The sequence below is a fragment of the Micrasema longulum genome, unplaced genomic scaffold (genome assembly GCF_059751315.1).
Source record: "Micrasema longulum isolate JH-2025_06_02 unplaced genomic scaffold, ASM5975131v1 h1tg001221l, whole genome shotgun sequence".
In the NCBI taxonomy this organism is placed as follows: Eukaryota; Metazoa; Arthropoda; class Insecta; order Trichoptera; family Brachycentridae; genus Micrasema; species Micrasema longulum.
In genome coordinates, this window is record NW_028278408.1 from 21,054 (window position 1) to 40,572 (window position 19,519).

At 33.6% G+C, this 19,519-nt stretch overlaps 1 protein-coding gene across 1 annotated transcript in view; it reads right to left on the minus strand.

Moving 5' to 3' along the window:
- LOC148276408 (uncharacterized) overlaps window positions 1–19,519 on the minus strand; it is a gene marked incomplete at its 3' end in the record, with an annotated part of 64,067 nt that overhangs the window by 12,949 nt on the left and 31,599 nt on the right. The window contains exon 2 of the mRNA XM_088234308.1: window positions 17,375–17,509. Coding sequence (XP_088090434.1) covers window positions 17,375–17,509 — 135 coding nt within the window. The remainder of the gene's footprint in view (window positions 1–17,374; window positions 17,510–19,519) is intronic.

The following is a 19,519-nucleotide window of genomic DNA, read 5'->3' on the forward strand; positions in this document are numbered from 1 at the left end:
AAACAATCGAGAAAGTGACTAGCTTTAAATACCTCGGCAGTCAAATCACTTCTGATCTGGATCCGGATAGAGGAATCAGATGCAGAATAGAGATGTAAATGTAAATAGCACGAACAGCATTCAATGGCATGAAATCATTCTTCTGCAGTGATAGTCTTCATTAAAAAATTAAGACAGAGGATGGTCAAGTGCTATGTGTGGTCAATACTGCTCTACGGGGTTGAAACATGGACTCTCAAGGTGAACTCTATGAACAGATGAGAGGTTTTTGAAATGTGGCTTCATCGGAGAATGCTGAAAATTCCGTGGACAGATTGCGTGACCAACGTGGAGGTGCTGAGACGAGCCAGTAAAAAAGAACTACTGTCCTCAATAAAACAGAGAAAACTCGCATATCTGGGCCATATCATGCGTGGAAGCAAATATGCGCTTCTACATCTGACCATGATGGGGAAGATCGAGGGAAAGCGTGGAGTTGGAGGGCGACAGATGTCCCGGCTGAGAAACATCCGCGGCTGGACGGGAGTGCGCGGGGTTGAGGCGCTGCTCCAGTTGGCGCAGGACCGGAATGCCTACTCTAGAGTGATCGCCAACGTCGGGGAGACCTGATATGGCACAGAAAGAAGAAGAAGAATGGTTATGTTACAACATTTGATAAGGTGTCCAAAATAAAACACTTTTATTGAATTTAATTCTACTTCAATTGTTTTAATGTATGTAACGTGTTTCGTCTTGTTAGGAAATTATAACACTAGGATATTTGATCACTGATTTAGGTTTATTACCTTTATGAGTCCAATCACCATTGTTGCAAAGTTCAAGAACAATGGCGCGTGATAACTACTTTTAACTACAGTGTGGATATCTGTTAAGGATATTCCATCTTTCCTGCATTCTGCTTCAAAATTATGGCGTTGTAAACTGAAAAATGGGCTCTGAAATAACAGATGTTCGATACTCTGTGAAGAAATATCATCGCATGGACAATAGTCATCATTCCTTAATTTAGACCTATACTTCTCATAGTCCGGTAAAAATTTGGGTCGTGTCGAAAGTACTTTGGTGATGACGACGGAAGTTTGACAGGCACCAACAGACCTTCCGTTACATTTTGAGAGCGTTCGGCATTTTGTGTCCTATTTTTATTTAATTCAACAAAATTAAATTAATATTTCTAGAAAATGCGGATGATGACAAAACATTTTAAATATCTATTCATATAGTATTTAGTATTTTAGTCGGCCTCGTTGTGTAATGGTCGGTGCGTTTGCCTACTATGCAAGAGGTATCGGGTTCGATTCCCGACACGGTAGATATGAAATATTAATTTAATAGGGTGCTTTACACTAGCATATTTCATAGTCCCTGGACTGGTATCTGAAGCAAAAGACTGATCATCTTGCCTTCATGTAACAAAATTGATCAAGATAAGGTGAAATTGGTGTACCAATTCAGTGCCTTATGCACAATAAGGTGCGGAAAGGGAATGATGATAGTATTGATATATTTTTTTTATACAGATAGCAAATTTAAATACGATATTACCTTATCTACTTAATACAATTTTTAAATTAATTAATAATATATATTTACATTAACGTTTCCCATTACGTAAAAGAAAAAATAATTCTTGTGTACATAATGGGGAGTGACATCTTACAATAGATTGTTTATTTTATTTTTAATTATTAATGTTTTTAGTATAACATATATATTTGGTTCATAACACCAAAAGAACTTACATAAAATCTAATTACATTACAATTTTATCATCATCGTTGCACCGACAATACCTGTTTGGTAACATTCTAAAAAACATTTAAATAATTTAAACAAAGTACCTTTTGAAGATTGATTTTTATAAAAACATATTTTTTAGTAGTTCTTTATAAGTACGTAATTTTTATTTTGAATAATGCTTAAGCATATTTCGTTGAAACAAAATTGTGTATTCTTAATAAGACATTAAAAATACATTTAAAAACGAAAACGCAACGACGCGCAACGACGCGCAACAATATCAACGTTTCTCCAGAACACATTTTAAAATTAATTTAAAGTATTTCTAGCTTTACCTTTTCTTTTATGTCTTCAAGAAACTCATTGTACAATTCTAATCCCTTGCACAATAAGTTTTGAGACTCTGTTTGATATGCAGTAGCTACCTATTTTTTGTAATTTTGTAAAACAGAAATAGTCTGTATATATAAAAGGCAATGTTTAAATAGTTGTCCTCGACGGATTGAATAACTACCCGACCGATTTACGTGCGGTTTTCAGACAAATGTACATCTTTGCCGCGAGAAGGTTTTAAGCACATAAAATCTTCATTTTATTTAGTACAAAAAAGTAAGGAGCGTAAATGTTTTTTTTATCCATCACCAGGGTTGCATTCGCCAAAAATGTGTTTACAAAAAAAAATGGATGTTATTTTTTTGTGTATACAAAAAGTTTGTTTTTTAATGTTCTCAAACAACATTGGTGTTTTTATGGATCCCAATCAGATTGTTTCATTGAATTCCTTATAATTTCTACCCATTTATTTCTTTTTACTGGATTTTTGGTTATACTAAAATAATATCAACTAAAGTTCTATACATTTATGAAAATCGCAATCTTGACTAAAGTGCCTGAGCAGTTTGACATTTGCTAAAAGAATTCTTATTTGAAAATAATTTATCATTTTATGTTTTGGAATTCAAACATATACATAGGTACCTACTAAAATTCAATTTTTGAATATATGTTATTTTTAGATTTGGAATTCAATCATAAGCAAGTACCTATGCATCTATTTACCAATGAAAAGTTATAACATCTTCTTTACGTTTATCCGAATAGTTTTTACTAAAGATTTTTTGATAAAGTTTTGTAAGTAAACTTAATTAAGTTTATCCTTAAGAGGAAATGCGGTCCGACTTTTCTTCATACAAACGTATTCACGTATTTTCTCTCTGAATTATGGCGTTTCAGATTTTTTTTCTCAATAACATCAACAACAAACTGTCACGCCGTTTCCCCGTAAGAATAGGGGGAGAGGATAGAACGCCACATCACTATATATTTGCATTCAGATCTCGTTTCCTCTACATTTATAAATCTTCTCATGCACGCGCGCCAATTATTCCGACTTTTGCTATTTCCATCTTCAAGTATTTGTAGGATTTGGTCATGCTATGTCTTTCTCGGTCTTTCTCTATTTCTGCATCCATGAACATTCGCATTTTAATATTTTTAGCCGTTTGCTCGTTTTCCATTCGCTCTACAAGTTTAAACCAACGCAGAACTCCTTTCTTGATTTTGTTGTTAATGCTTATCTCAGCATTATATAATGTACGGATCTCAACATTTGTGCATCTATTGTATATATTTTTACGACACATTCACATTCGAAATCGTATTTCGACAGCATTTGATTTTGATCATTTAATCTATATACGAGTATGAACTCAAATCTAACAATAGCAAAGTATTGCCGGGTTCAGCTTGTTAATTACATAACACAAAGTATGTTTTAGCATAAATATTATTATACATAAAAAGACAGTCGTGCTGTGTATACAAATAAAGAAATACATTATCTTAAAATTGTTTCTAGCAATGCTCGTCCCGATGGCCACTGGAGACTGGAGACCTGGAGATCAGATACTAGAGACAGGAACCGGGAGAAGTGGATGTGGGATTACGCAGCCGACTGCGGCTGTCGTAATACGAATTGTAATCTAACTTATGATCGCGGCATGAAAAGACGGCTCCGGAGAAATTGTTGCGAAAATTTTCATCAAAACATTTATTAGCCTTTATAAAACATGGCCGTAAAATGTTATATCAACATTGCTTTATCCTACAAAACGAGATAAGCGCGTGTTTACGGGAGACGATGAGATTGTTTCATGGTTCTTTGTTTCTGGTTAAACAAAATAAATTATAATCTACAATTTTAGGGATCCCTAAATAATTGTACATAACAAAAGAGAGTGTGGACTGGAAAACTGGTGATGAATTGGTAAATGAAAACACAAAACAATTTGATAAAACACCGGTTCGATAAAAATCTCCTATAATTAAATACCGAAAAAACATATTTCATGCCTAACAAATTACAACAGGGATGGAGAATACCTTTAATAAGGGAATGTGGAAGTCTAGGCATTTACGCGACTTATGATCTGTCATGGGCTGGTTTTGAATGGTGAATGCAGCGTGTAAAGTGGCTTCTTTCCATTCCATTCCCTTCTTTCCATCCCTGTTGTAATTAGTTAGTCTTAATGAATCCGGGGGGGAGGGGGGGGGGTGGTAAAATCAAGTATTTTGTCTGCAAACATTTGGACAAACTCAAATATTGTAATATTTTACGCCTTTCACTATAAACGAACTCAAAACCGATCTGAGAATAATAATAACCATACGCAATTGTGCATTTAAAAAATAATTTTAAAATATAAACAATAGAGAAATATTACGTTTCTTTAAACATTTTTAAAGTAATAAAGGTCGATAAAATACTGTCTAGTAAAATAATATTTTTTTCGATAATTTTTAGTAGCATAAAAAATACTTTTTAATTTGTAATTTTGAATTCCCGCAAAACGGCCATTTCATTGGCCACTCCCCTAATACGTCACGATTCATGTTTATTTGTTCCGGATCATTGAAATTTCAGAACATATCACGAATCTTGACGTCACAACAACCAAGGCCAAGCACGTAGCATTTTTCTAGCAACGTATTTTTATTAGATTTATTTTTTACAATTATATATGAAAACATTTCTCCACAATATCCATATTGATTTTAAAAATACAATTATTTTTTTCAGATACATTTGATATATTCTTATCGGTACTCGTAGTATGTGATATTTCCCTATTATGCTCAATTGTAAATTTGATTAAATAGAGATGGGTATGGGTTTTAGACCAACATTTTTAATGGAAAACACAAATTGATATTATTAGTATTTAAAGCATTTAACTTTGTGGTCAACCATTAAACCAAACCAAAACCACTTACCAATTTTTTGTGTCTACCGGTTTCGAGACGTACCCGTCTCTTCGTCAGGACAGCAATTAAACCAACATGCAAGAATGTAAATCGAATATGCCTGAATGCTCTTAAAACTTAGAAGTTTGGTGTTTTGAGTTTTAGTAACGTTAAATATTTTATTTGAGAAGATAAAGTAAACATTTTCGTTGATTTATAATATTCTAAATATATATATATATATAATGGAATTCGTGTAACTAACGAGTGCAATAAAACGACAAAAAAGTTAATGTTTTAAAAAGCACCGCGCGGCAGCAAAATGAAATGGAAAGCTACGGACGTTCATTTGCTCCACTAATAAAACACATTTATATCGCAATTAAAACTCTTATTACCTGGGGGCAGTTCCAGGGCCGGGGATGGAACCCGGCGCACCAGATTACGCCACCTCCCTTGCAATCCCTTCTCCACCGGGGATATTACGGAGGCCTTGTTTCACTTGTACGGAGAAAAATGAAGAATTAGCAGCGAATCCCTTTCATTACACCGAGGTGTCTGGTATGAACACAGCCGTAAATGAACGTGAAGAAAATTCGCCAGGCTTAAGTCTTATGATAATAATAATCTTTCAACGAAATTTTGAGTATGTCCAAATATTTGAATTGTTGAGTTAACTGACTGGTAAAAGAAGAAGCATAACAATCGGAAAATTGTTTTCAGGTGTTGCCTAGTAAGTGAATTTGTTCAGCCGGGTGAATTTCACCCACATGATAAGGGTTTGAGCTCATTTACTTCACTAAAATCAACAGATGGAAGAGTTGAAAAAATGTGCATGTTTAAACATACACAGAATGGTGAATATTACACAGTGTAGACTTACATATTTCAACCTCAAAAATGTTTTCCCTATCTTTTTACAATATTTATTAGGCATTTTTAGAAAAAAATGGATGGAACTTAAACATGGAACTGGCAGAGGAAGAATAAAAGCCAAGTAAACGCGGTCAAAATTAAAGAATCTGTATCATAAGTACATAAACATAACATTTACATATCGGCAGTAAAAATCATCCTCATAGTCATTCACTTTCTGCACCTAATGTTGCATAGGGCACTGCATTGGTACACCGATCGCTGTGTTTCTTGATCATTTTTGTAACATGACGGTAAGATGATAAGTCTTACGCTTCAGATACCAGTCCCGGGACTGTGAATTATACTAGTGTAAAAACACCTTTTTAAATAAATATTTCATGTCAACCATGTCGAGAATCGAACCCGAGATGGTAGGCAAACGTGGGAACCACTACACCACGAAGGCGACAAATAAAATAATGTTACATAAATAATATCAAGGGCACTGTAAAAAGGCAACAAAATATTCAACGGTAGAGAAAAATCTTTAATATCTTATGTCGTATGAGACAATTTTAAACTACGTAAAATCGATGCTTGAAAAATTTCTTGCATGAAAATGTAATTAAAGAAACCATTTTCACAAAAACGAAAAAAAAATAGAAATTCGTCAACTTTTCAATTTAAAATGAAAAGAGAAGGGAACTGGAAATTTACAAAACTATGGTGATCGAGTTAGTGTAGAGTGGGGTTCGAACCTCGGATCTTAGATCCGCGAGTCCGCGGCACAAGCCACTAGAATGTACTTTCTTCACTGCGACTGTGCTCTAGGACCCGCTTCGTTCGCTTTGAGGTCTGCGGGTTGTCGGAGACAAATGCTGTTAGGACGATTAGGAATTTTGAACAGGACTGCATCTACATATTGTTTTGCGAGAGATATGGTGTTACGACGAAATGGAACTTAGCGTCAGTTCGATAGGATCATGTTAAAAGATCTGTGTTGGGATTTTGCGTGTATTTTCATTATAATTTAACGACCCTTTGTGCTGCGGAATGCAAATTGTATTTCTTTTGTTTTTTGAGTGATGATGCACTGGGCAAATTATGTGATGATTCTTAGATGTGTAGGAGTTTTACGTAGTTGCGTACATTGCAACTATCACCGTTTCACTGTGATGTGATGAAATTAGATCAAGGGGAATGAACTGACCGTGTTTGTATTTGATTGATCACACATTTACAATACTGCAGTAAGGGGAGGTACGATAAAAGCTTTTAAAGTTTTCATGTTTGTTTTCGGGGCTTGATTGTAAAGAAATATTGAATTTTCAGCAAATGAGTTTTTAAAATAAAAATGTGAGACAATACACCAAACTTAGTAAAGACACTACATGGCCATTATGATTATTGACAATTGTTCTGTTACAATTTCGTTTTATAAGTTCGTTCGTTTCTTTATTAACGCAATCAAAATCGTATTTCGCTCTCTTTTCCGCTCATACGATACGAATACATTAACGACACGTATTAGTTACATAAAAAGGTCCCAGTTTCGGGACAGGGGCGGAGGCTTTCAATTTCAATTTAAGATTATGTTTATTTTTATCATATTTTCATTACTTTATTCATAAAAAAATGATTCAGTGGATGGGTATAGAGGACAGGACGGAATTTTAGGTAACGAAAGAGCGGATAAAAGGCTCGGGATGCTACGATTAAAAGGACAACTCTTGAGTTTTGCTGAGTCTCCACTTAGTTTTTAAACGAAAGTTATTTGGACAGATAACTAAAATGTTATACTCTTAAATTTTTGATGCTCTGATTTTAGAAAAAGGCAGCGGATGAGTTTTGAACTCACACAAATTCTCAAAGGCCATTGCGGGTTTACGAGAACCTGCAACGTTTTAATCTTTTCAAGATCAACAGCCTTCCATGTGATGATGAAACCCTTCGAGACGTTCCCCGCTTGTTGACGCATTGCCCCCTTTTCAGCGTCGAAAGACATTACCTAAAGGCGTGACGCAGAATCATCGGTGAGGATCTGAGGTACACCCATTCAATAAGTCACAATGACTTATTGCAAGATGTAGTATCTTTCATGGTACGGATGGTACAGGTAATAAGAACGATACATGATAACAGGACACAAAGTGCGGTGATCTGTTCAAGTGAGACGGAAGGCCTACTGATGCCTATTAATAGTCCGGCTTCTCTTGAATGAGTTTTCAGTGGTTTCCTCTTGATTAAGCAAATGCGAAAAAGTTCATATTAAGCTTTACATCCGAAATTTCCTCCTTTTGCGAACGTTATTTAGATATAGATAGTTAGAAAACAAAATCTACTTGAAAAATATAAGCCTTGTGCATTATAAGGGCGGCCTCCGTGGTGTAGTGGTTAAGACGCTTGACTCACAGACGGAAGGTTCTGGGTTCGATTCCCGGTGAGAACACAAAAATTAAAATGTGATTTTTCTCAAGCCTGGGTGTTCTGTGATGTAATTCACCGCTGTAATTGGGCCTCCTGGCCTGTTGTGGTGCAAAAAAAAAAAAAAAAATAAGCAAGGTCAATAGTACTGTAACTCCCACATAAAAAAACAAAAGTTTATTTAAATGCATTGTATTTGTAAAGAAGAAGAGTCCTTTATTACTTTTATTTTACGTGTGATTATTATTTTTTTCTCTCGTTATCTCATAAAATACCTAATAGTTCAAATAATAAAATAATTTCATCGAGTGTCATAAATGTCAATAGAAAAAAGAATGTCAACGTTGTGGATGGAGTATATTCAAATATTCATAAAGCCTTCTTCGTCGCCTGTCAACTTCTGTTCGTCCTTCTAAGTCAGATCCACGTCCCGTAGTTCCGACATCAATTTCCGACGAACTGCCTTCGGTGGACTACCAGATCGTCAAGAACACGAAACCTTGTAAGGCACGCAAGCGTGGTTTTACCATATCGCTTCCGCTTGATGACAGTTTGTCACCGGACGGGGTTTCCTTATTTCTACGTAATATGATGAATATATCAGGGTCGTTTCGTTTCTATATGTGATGATATTCACACTGAGTTACCTCTTTTACAATTCGAATCCAACCCCTCCGTCAAAGTACCGTTTTGCATGTCAATAAAAATGGGTTTCGTTTATACAATTTAGAACGATTAGAAATTAGTAAAGCCATTAATTAAAAACTTCAAATAATAAATAATCAATTAAATTTATCTTCGAGTCCTCTTTTAAAACATTCCGGATGTGATTAATTTTATCTTTTTTCTCTCTCTTTCTTTGATTTTTCTGTCTCTTTCATACAATATTTTATAATATAAAAAGCAACACGTGTAATTATAAGTTAGTTTAATTCCTGACGATGAGATAGTAACCTCGAAACCGGTCGAAGTGTAACTCAAAATTAAAGTGGTTTATATAAATTTATCAGAAAAATCTACCAGAGAAGGCAACGGGAAACCACTCTGGTCATCTTTTCCAGGGAATCACTATGGCGAGTATATCTAATAAGCAGTTGTCCTGGCTGCGGAGTAGCGCAGGACCAAGATGCTTCCGCTGTAGTGATCGCCAACGTCGGGGGGACCTGACAAGGCATCTCAAGAAGAAGATACAAACTTATAAACATATTAGTGTAAAATGTCATACCACAAAGTGAACAATGTTTTTGATAACAATATTAAAATAAAACTGTGTTTTAAGCTAAGCACTATCGTAACAAAACTTTAATGTTTTTGGAGAGATATTTGGGTTCATATGATTGATCCAGATATTAAAACTTTAAGGGCCATTTTTAAGGAGTTGTAATTAACTTACTATTGGAAAATATGAATCAAGTTACTCAAGACCTCGGACCATGGACCTCTGATCCGTGAGTCCAAGACACTAGCCACGGGACCACAATCTGGTATTTATCCATAATCTTTATGACTGCCAAAGTACAAAATGTGTCGGTCTTTGTTTTTTTGTGACTGTTGGATAGATCTTATTAACTCCTTAGGGAGGAAATCCAGCCTGTCTACGTGCATTTGGACATACTCAAAACATTGCTGTATTTTTAACGTGTATTCCATTTAGTAATATTCATACAGAAAACGAGTATAACAACTACTTTTGGAAATAATTAGAATATAATGTATCGAGCATTTTGATATTTATATAAACATCCTGATATTTTAGAGTCCTACATAAAATAATTTTTACGTGTACTCACGAACGATTTCGATTGATATTTTAATTCAATATAATATGCATTTTTGAGATTTATTAATTTAAAAAAGCATATTCCTATAAAAAAATCAACTACATGCTTTTGTTAAATTCTTTGAATTCACTAATTTTGAAGGATTGCAGGACAACAACAAACATAATATTTATTTAAAAAATCATCAATTTTAAATTTTATTATTGCGAACTCCTGGATTTAATAAATATTAACATTCTAACACGCAGAACAAGACAAAATAATCTTTATTATTGTCACCCTTCTCAAACCAACTATCTTTATCACTCACTTATACCGCGTATACACAGACTAGAAAATGAATGTACCTCTCATATCGACATTTTTAACTGGAGTCTCCATGAATTCAAATCATCTCTTTATAAATAGTTTATGATGTTCTATAGAAACGATTAACGGATAATTTGCAAAAGCTACTTATGCTCATGATTGCTGTTAACTCATTTTATGTTCATAATTTACTGACTTTTTTATACATGTTGTATGCTGACAAACATAATATGTGTACATATATTTTTCTTGTAATTTTTATTTTTCGTTGTATATATACGTGCTTAAATATTGTTTTATATTTTTGTATAACTAAACTCATTATAATGTTATATTTTATATTATTAAAGACACTTATGTTGTATAGTACATACATTAATATTTTTTTTTAAAAAAAACCATATGAAGGTACCATTATTTGGTGAAAATATTACGCTGGCGAACGAGCAGAGATCAGACTTGTACTGAGGACCTTTGATGTATGAAGTTGATCAGTCACAGAGTACTGCGCATAATATGATATAATGTAGTATTTTGTGTTGTTTTATGGGAGAGTATCCCCTCTCAACTCACCCCTAATCGACCCACCACTCACCACTCACCACTCACCACCACCTACTACTACCCTTTAACAAGAGTAATGTACCGAGTACCGGGTTACGCGTCCCAACTCATGGGATGAATATTACAGCGGTCTATCGTTGTATTATTTTATATGACTTAAATATCGATATACTGAATCCAGTCAGTGTCTTAAAAAAAATTGTACCAACTCTAAATATTGTTGATAAAACCAACCGGCCCAAGAAGAAGTTTAAAAAATTTAACAATATTTTCAGGTATGTGGATGAAAAAATTTAGTCAGATGAATCTCGACCGTTTTAATAAAGGTTTCAGCTCTTTAACTTCACAATACTCAACAGATGGAAGAATTGAAGGAATATGGATATTCAAACACAGGCAGAATAATAAGTTACACAGTATGTAAAGTGGCTACTAAACCAGACAATGACTGGTTATAAGATCTGCAAATACATCTTCTTCAGTCTTATTCTCTTCACTGCTGGATAAAGGGCTCTTCCAAAAGTATCTTTTCTTTCCTAACACCCGCTTTTATCATTCATGTTTTACCAGCTATCGAGGCAATGTCATCGACCCATCTTTTCTGTGGCCTTCCAACAATTATTTTGTTTGCCCACGGTTTCAACTTTATTATTCTGGCCATCATTTTGCCTAACCGGGTGTCCTGCCTACTGCGATTTTAATTTTGCCGGACGATCCATGATATCTACGACTCCAGTTTGGCGCCTTGTTTCTTCATTTCTTATTCTGTCTCTTAGACATACACGGAGCATCTGTCTTTCCATGGGTCGTTACGTGCATTTCAGTTTTTGACTGCTTTTATGTGTTACAGCTACGGTTTGTAGTCTTGTCTTGTCTTTTTAAGCATACTGGGACATGTTTATTTTTTACATTGAAATATTATTGTAAGTGCATAGATTTCTTTATTCCCTTCATCTTTGTTGTTATATATTAAAGGAAATTTACTGGCAAACTTGACTCAAGATCCATAACTATTAAATTTAATGTTCGAATTTTGTCATTTTTATTCAATTTCTTGGACCAGCTTATTGTTTACTGGCTAGCATGAAACGCGAAATTCTGAACACCGCTCGCAAAATCCGAAGATTATTTTTAATAAATCAGAAACCTTTTCGATGCTGGCTGAGAAAAATTATCCATATGTTTTTTAGTGTCCCAGTGCATTTTTTATATATATTTGAAGCAACATGATTTGATTTTATTCAGCATTTTTACAACTATTACAAAACAATAATTATTAGAAATATGTATATTAACAACTGGGTTTTACCCCGGGCTTCGCTTGTATGTATTGGGGAGAAAATAATCAAGTAAATAATTAGTTTTGTCGTTTAGACGAAGAACTTTCCCGATGAAATAATATATTTTTGAGAAAGAAACTAGCTCGTATCGATTGCCGGTCCTCTAACTATTACTTTGAAAAAAATATGACGTAAGTCCATGACGACGTAGCATCTTTGTTCTATTGAGAAATCCGTAATCCTACTACAATATCAAAATGGAAGGTAAATCAAACTAACCATAGATAAAGCAAGTCAATTGTAAAAATTAAAAGAATTTATATCGAAACAATTATTTTTGACATCCCACCTTATCTACCGCCTGCTAATTTTAAAATAATGTTGTTCATTGTTGACACATTATGTATTTTTTATTCTACTTTCTTTAAATTCGAGGTACAAAATAAGTTTACTATTTTACCTCTCATATCTCCGGCTATTTCTCTGTAAAAAAATATGTCAATCAGTCGCTCTGTTGAGACGTGAAAGAAACACAAACAAACAAACACACTTTCGCAAATATAATATAAGTTTGGATACTAGAGCCAATTAAATAAATCCACTGCCAATCTAATAATATTATTACTATGGATAACTTATAAAGCGCCATTTTCAGGCTATGATTTATGGATATAAGTATTTCTATAAATAAATAAATTATATTTATACTTTTTAAATTTGTTATTCAAGTAAAACAATTTAACATATTACAACAGAGATGAAAAACATTTAAGGGAAGGTAATATAGAAGTCTAGGTATCTACAGAGCTTATGACCTGTCACTGGCTGGTTTAAGATGCCACTTTACACACTATGTAACTTTCACCATTCTGTTCATATTTGAACATCTGTATTCCTTCAATTCTTTCACCTGTTGATGTTTGTGAAGTCAAAGAGATAAAACCTTTATTTATGCGGGTGAGATTCGTGTAATTAAGTTATTTTACCTACATACGAGGCAACGCCTGAAAATTTTATTTTTTCAATTTCTATACTTCTTCATGGGCCAGGTGGATTTATCTGCAATATTTTGAGTTTGTCCAAGTTTTTGTAGACAGACTGCATTCAATTCCCATTTCACTTCATCCTATTTCACCCCATTTCATCAAACTTGCTTTGTTATCATATGTGTTACGGATTTATTCAAATTATTTAGAGAACAAGTAGTTTTTTTCCGAAACATCACTTTACTCACTTCACAATGTATAAAGGAGAGAGTTATAATAATTTTATGTATGGATGTGTGCGACGTTTGTATTCATGTCTGTGTACTCGCGTGTTTAAATGAGTATGTACCTAAGGGTGCGCGTGCGGGTACGTAAGTAAAAAAATAATTTAATAACGTATACTTATGTAGGAATAAGTAATTGAGGGTTTGGTTGGAGTTCCTACCCCAGTTAGAGATTGACAGAGAAGAAACGAGGTTGCTGTTAAATGCGTATTTATTACATGGCAAATAAGATACAGCACTTGGTTGTGTGGCACGAGCGTAGCAGCGATAACAGGTTGAAGTAACTGCACTTGGAGTAACTACATGTTGGAGCTGAGCAAAATGCACTGATCTTGTTGGGCTGACTGAACGAGCTGACTGATGTTGGCTGCGTCCTGTGGTCTCTTTATATACCATATTCCTTTGTAGTTCATTTCTTCATGGTAGGGACGATGTGAATGTACTGCAAGGCAACGATCCCGTCTTTATGTGCAACATTGCTAGAGTTGCATTTTACGAATGTATTGGATTCGATAGAAAATGATGACATTGCATCGTCGGTCATTAGTCTACTTCGGGTGAACTAATTTAACACGTGTGTGTCATCGACTATGGACTATGGACCCTACACTTATAACGAAGAGGGTGTAGAAGAGCTCGGTAGGAGGTTCGATTATTTTAAAATATGTTTACACTTACTTACATTTGAAACCTTTTTTAAATATTTTAGTACTGTAATGTTCTAATGCTTTGATTGTATTTTAAAGAGTAGGGTAAATTTCAAAATCTTATTCTGAAAAAGGCATATTATTTTTAAATGATTTTTTTGTAAACTTGTTACATTGTTGCACGAAGCCAACAAAATTTCGGCGATATATATACTCGGTAGTCGGTAGAGGGTAGTCGGTAGTCGGTAGTCAGAATATTAGTCACGCGTGTGTTTTGAGTGCTCAACACACAGCAGCCGTCGGAATATCATATTATTATGGTCCTTCCTGTTTAATGGACCGAATTTGCGAGGAGGATTCCGAGTGACAACAGACAACATACCCGTCCGTCGTACTCGTACCGGGAGTATCGAGTTCGCGGGAGATCGTCTTACTAAAAGGATACAAATGTCGTTGGTTTTTTGTCTTTACACAAGAATATCATTGTTCGGTACAACTTTTAAATATTAAGTCAATCGCTCGAGTATTTTTCTTGATCCAATTACTTATTGTTTTTTTTTACAATATACATAAGAGGTAAAACAGAGTTTTAAAAAATAAAGGATAGTTACATAGCAATGAAATACATATTAATAGTAAAAATAGTAAACAAAAAATCCCACACAGGCATAGCCTGTTTGTAGAGAAAACGAAATGAATTCTCGCTCCTATAATAAATAGACAGTTATAATATTTTTGTGTGACATAAGAAAGAGAAAATAAAATATTCTGTAAAAGATTACATGGTATTTTTTTTTAGCAATTAAAAGGAAATAAAAAATATAAAAATATTCCTTATTATTAAAAAGCAACAAAATATATCATAGAAAAAAAGAGTTCATGTCTTTAGTTTAGAATCCAGGATAGTGCGTGTTTTTTTAAAAGAAGGAAAATTTTGAAAGTTTTCTGATCAATAAAATATTTTCAGTAAAAAAAGAATTAAAAATTTCGGGCTTATATAATATGCATGTCTCTGTGCGAGCCTCGTTTTACAATGTGGTGTTTCTAACACACGATTCCTTCTTTGACTTGATCTATTTGAATTACTTGTAAATAAATGTTGGTTTTAAAATATATATTTAAACAATATATTTGTCTTATTTCTAAAATTTTAGCTTCTTGAAACAGTTAAAAAGAGGGAAAGGTGCGATTTTTGTGAAGCATTATTTTTAATATACATTTTTAAACAGTTTCTAATAGTTTAATATGGTTGTTGTAAGTTCCCCCCCATCCAATTATTCCAAAGGAAAGCCATGACTGTACAAGTGCATTATATACCATTTTTATATTATTTAACTGGGCATAAATACTAAATCGTTTGAACACATAGGGTTAATATCTCAGTTTATTAACAATTATTTCAAGATGATTGTTCCATTTAAGTTGACATTCAATGATTACTCCCAGGTATTTTATGCACCTTTCAGATTTTATGTTTTCGCAGTTGTAACATATGTCAAGATTATAATATTTATTAAGAAACATCACATTAAGGGAAAAAGAAGGGAAAGATGATTTTGAGTTGTAAAATGAAATGAACAGTGTTTTATTACAATTTAGCGAGAGAAGATTTAGATCTAACCACTCCTTGATAATAGTTATACATATATTGGCTTTTTTGAAAGTGTTATCCCGGGTATCACTTTGCACAGTTATTGCAATATCATCCGCATAAGAAACTAATTTACCAGGGACAGCTATATTACAAAGATCATTCATATATATAAGAAACAACAAAGGGCCAAGAACCATTCCTTGTGGGACTCCGTGTCTTAGTATTACTAACATTAATTCCGATCCTGGTACATTGCAGTCTATTTTCTAAGTAACTTTCAAAAAACAAAAGTACTCATATTTAATGCCAATTTTACGTAATTTACTTATTAAAATTCTACGATTTACTGTATCAAATGCTTTTTTAAGATTTAAATAAGATCTGATTTTTTGCTTGTACCTTATACATACACAGCTTGTTTCTAATATAAATATCTCAGAGTAATAATGCGCCAAGCTATAGAAGAGCCCAAACGTAGGAAAACCATTTTATGACTATTGGGTATTGAGTAAGCTACAGTTCGCAGCAAAACAATGGGCCGTACTTAGGTCGAGAATTGCCAAATGGATATTAACTTACATTGTAAATACTTTTAAATATGAACCCGCGTATTTATTATTGCATGGTTATTCCAATTTATTTTTTTATAATTCGCCTATATTTGTTTTGAGTTTTTCTACTGACATTTCTTGGTGCAACTGCAATTTAGTAATAATAATAAAAATACGTATATAGTTTTATTCCACTGTTATTTATAAATTTTAACCAGCGACCGGGTTTTGTCGTGACCAACATCGTCAGACCAGTCTGACGACAATGACATTACGATAATATCAGAAAATATCATATACAACCTTCTAAAATGAGACAAGGACAGTCAAGACTAATAAATCAGGGACTGAAATTATACAATAATCTACCAGACAAAACTAAACAAAAGATTCAGACAAACTATTCAAAAGATGTAAATAATAATCTTATCAACAACAAAAATAAAAAAGAACATATAATTTTTGTAAAATGAACGTTATTTATTTTATTTGTTAATCTGTAAGGGTTCATAAAAAAATATCAAATAAAAAAATGTATATATTTTTCTATTGTGTCAATTTTTTAGTTCTACGTCTACAATTATATCAGTGGTTAATTCATGAAAAAAAAATTAGAATTCTACTTGAAATAGTTCAGTTTTATTTTATTGTTTAGTTTGATCAAAGAGTTCTTTAGTTGCTGTTAGATAAGGGAAATCATATACTAACTTAAAAGCACTTTTGCTTTTACTTTCATATTTTTATGGCTAACCTAAATATTTTAATAATGGGAACTATTACTAACAAGTTATTAATCATAAACTTGTTGAAAACCGGAACCAAGTTGTGTTAAACGGAGTTCAAACCTCGGACCTGTGCTCCGTGAGTACTTGACACTGGTCTCGGAACCACACCCCTGTTCTTATGTTACTACATAAATGGCAGAACGTATTTTAATACCAAAATTATTTATTTATAAGTTCACAATGGGACTCAAATGATGTGAATCGCAAAATATTATCTTGTGACAGTATCCAACTTGATGAAAATGCAATGAGTTGATTCGATTGTTAACCACATGTCAGTTAAATAGACATAATTCAGCATGTGATAATATTCTAACGTTGAACTTACCACCATCAGGTTCCACATCTTGGCTGCCTCCGCCACCGTGGTGCACACCGTACTGCAGCCGGCGAGGAGGAGCAACTTCTGGGGAGGGTTGTACAGCAGATTGTACATCACGCTCGCCCCCAGTCCCGGCTCGCACTGGAACAACCACGGACACCGTTACTCATGTTGGTGGTAATTGAGGGAGTGATGGATTCATATTGGTGCTAGTCAGGGAAGTGATGGATTTATGTCAGTGGTAGTAAAGGGATTAATGGATTCATATTGGCGCTAGTCAGGGAAGTGATGGATTCATGTCAGTGGTAGTAAAAGGATTGATGGATTCATATTGGTGCTAGTCAGGAAAGTGATAAATAGAGGGAGTGATGGATTCATATTAATACTAATCAAATAATTGATGGATTCATGTCGGTGGTAGTAAAAGGATTGATGGATTCATATTGGTGCTAGTCAAGAAAGTGATAAATAGAGGGAGTGATGGATTCATATTAATACTAATCAAATAATTGATAGATTCATATAGTTGGTAGTAGAGGAAGTGATAAATTCATGTTGGTGCTTGTCAGGAATGTGGATTTAAAAATTTAAATTTCGTTTTTTTTAAGCGTAAGAGTCTTTTAATAATTTATTTTATGTAATAAAATCAAAGTCTGATTTTTTAGTGTAACGATTCTATTATATCGGATGTGCGATGAGTGAATATTTCAATTAAAGCAAATGTAATGAGCAGTTATCATTGATTTTTTTTATAAGCTAAAAAATCATCAGTCAGAGAGATATAAAGGATTAAATTCTAGTAATTTAATGGTGCCAAAAACAAACAATTCGTGATGTCATCAAGTATGACGTTTTCGGATATTTTGTGACGTCATCGGATTTTAAAGAGTATTGTAGATAGCTTCCTTTTTCTATGTGTCGTTTGTTTACATTTACGGCGTCCTGTCACTTATCAAACGCTACGAGTTGTGATTTATAATTTTCATGATAAATTGATAATTCAATTTATCATTATCATAATTAATTAATATTTAGAAGAGGTTGAAAACCATAAAATAATAAAAGAAATTCGAGATGTAAGATGTAATCCGTTTTCACTTTCATCTGTCAGTGCCTGGAACTGGAGTGAGTAAGGGGGGGGCTCAAGATAATATGCATAGACAACTCTCCTTATATTCCTATCTGTGGCCTGTGGCATTACCAATATAAAAATGAATGCATTACTCGTGAACTTCTGTGACAAAATTTATTACCAACTTACGAAACGATCGTTTTTAAAAGACCTTATTTCCGAAACGAAAATAATGAATAAAAATATGTATTATAAGGGTTTATAGAAACACTCGGAGAATCTTTAAAAAATCTTTTATTTGTAGAGTAGGTTAAATCCGATATTTCTCCCAAGTGATAATATCCTATCATAGCATGTCGACAATATTGAAAATAAACAACAATTTGTTTAACCACATAAATATTTACTTTATTAAATTAGTAAGTACATTTGATAATAAAAATGATGATTTATTAATGAAGTGACTTAGAGTGAAAATTGTCCCATTGCTTCTCGAGTTTGCTTGTCTGTAACAATATAATGTATAATAGAAGGGAGCTTCGCGGGGAACAAAGACGCGCGATCAACAAGACAGACCTTAATGGGTTTAATTACTAAAGTCGTTAATATAAATTGAGAAGTGTGTTCACAAAAGATAATTGTTGGCCGTTTTATAAATAAGGGAAAACAAGGTTTTAAGGGTTCCCTTCACTAAAAACGACAAACCACCGATCTTCGAGAACTAAATGAACCCTTTTGATTTAGGTACTCTTAAAACTGTTGATAAATTTTCTTTTCATTACGTTTCTTTGTAAATATTATAACGACTGAATTAGAAAGCAACAAACAAAACTATTTTTATTTTTTTAAATAATTCCACCTCTTCTTCTTCTTCTTCAGCCTTATTCTCCCCACTGCTGGATAAAGGCCTCTTTCAAACGTCTTCATTCCTTCCTATCACCCGTTTTCATCATCCACGTTTTACCAGCATTTGAGGCAATGTCGTCGACCCATCTTTTCTGTGGCCTTCCAACACTCCCTTTGTTTGCCCATGGTCTCCACATTATTATTCTGGGTGTCCACCTGTCATCATTTTGTCT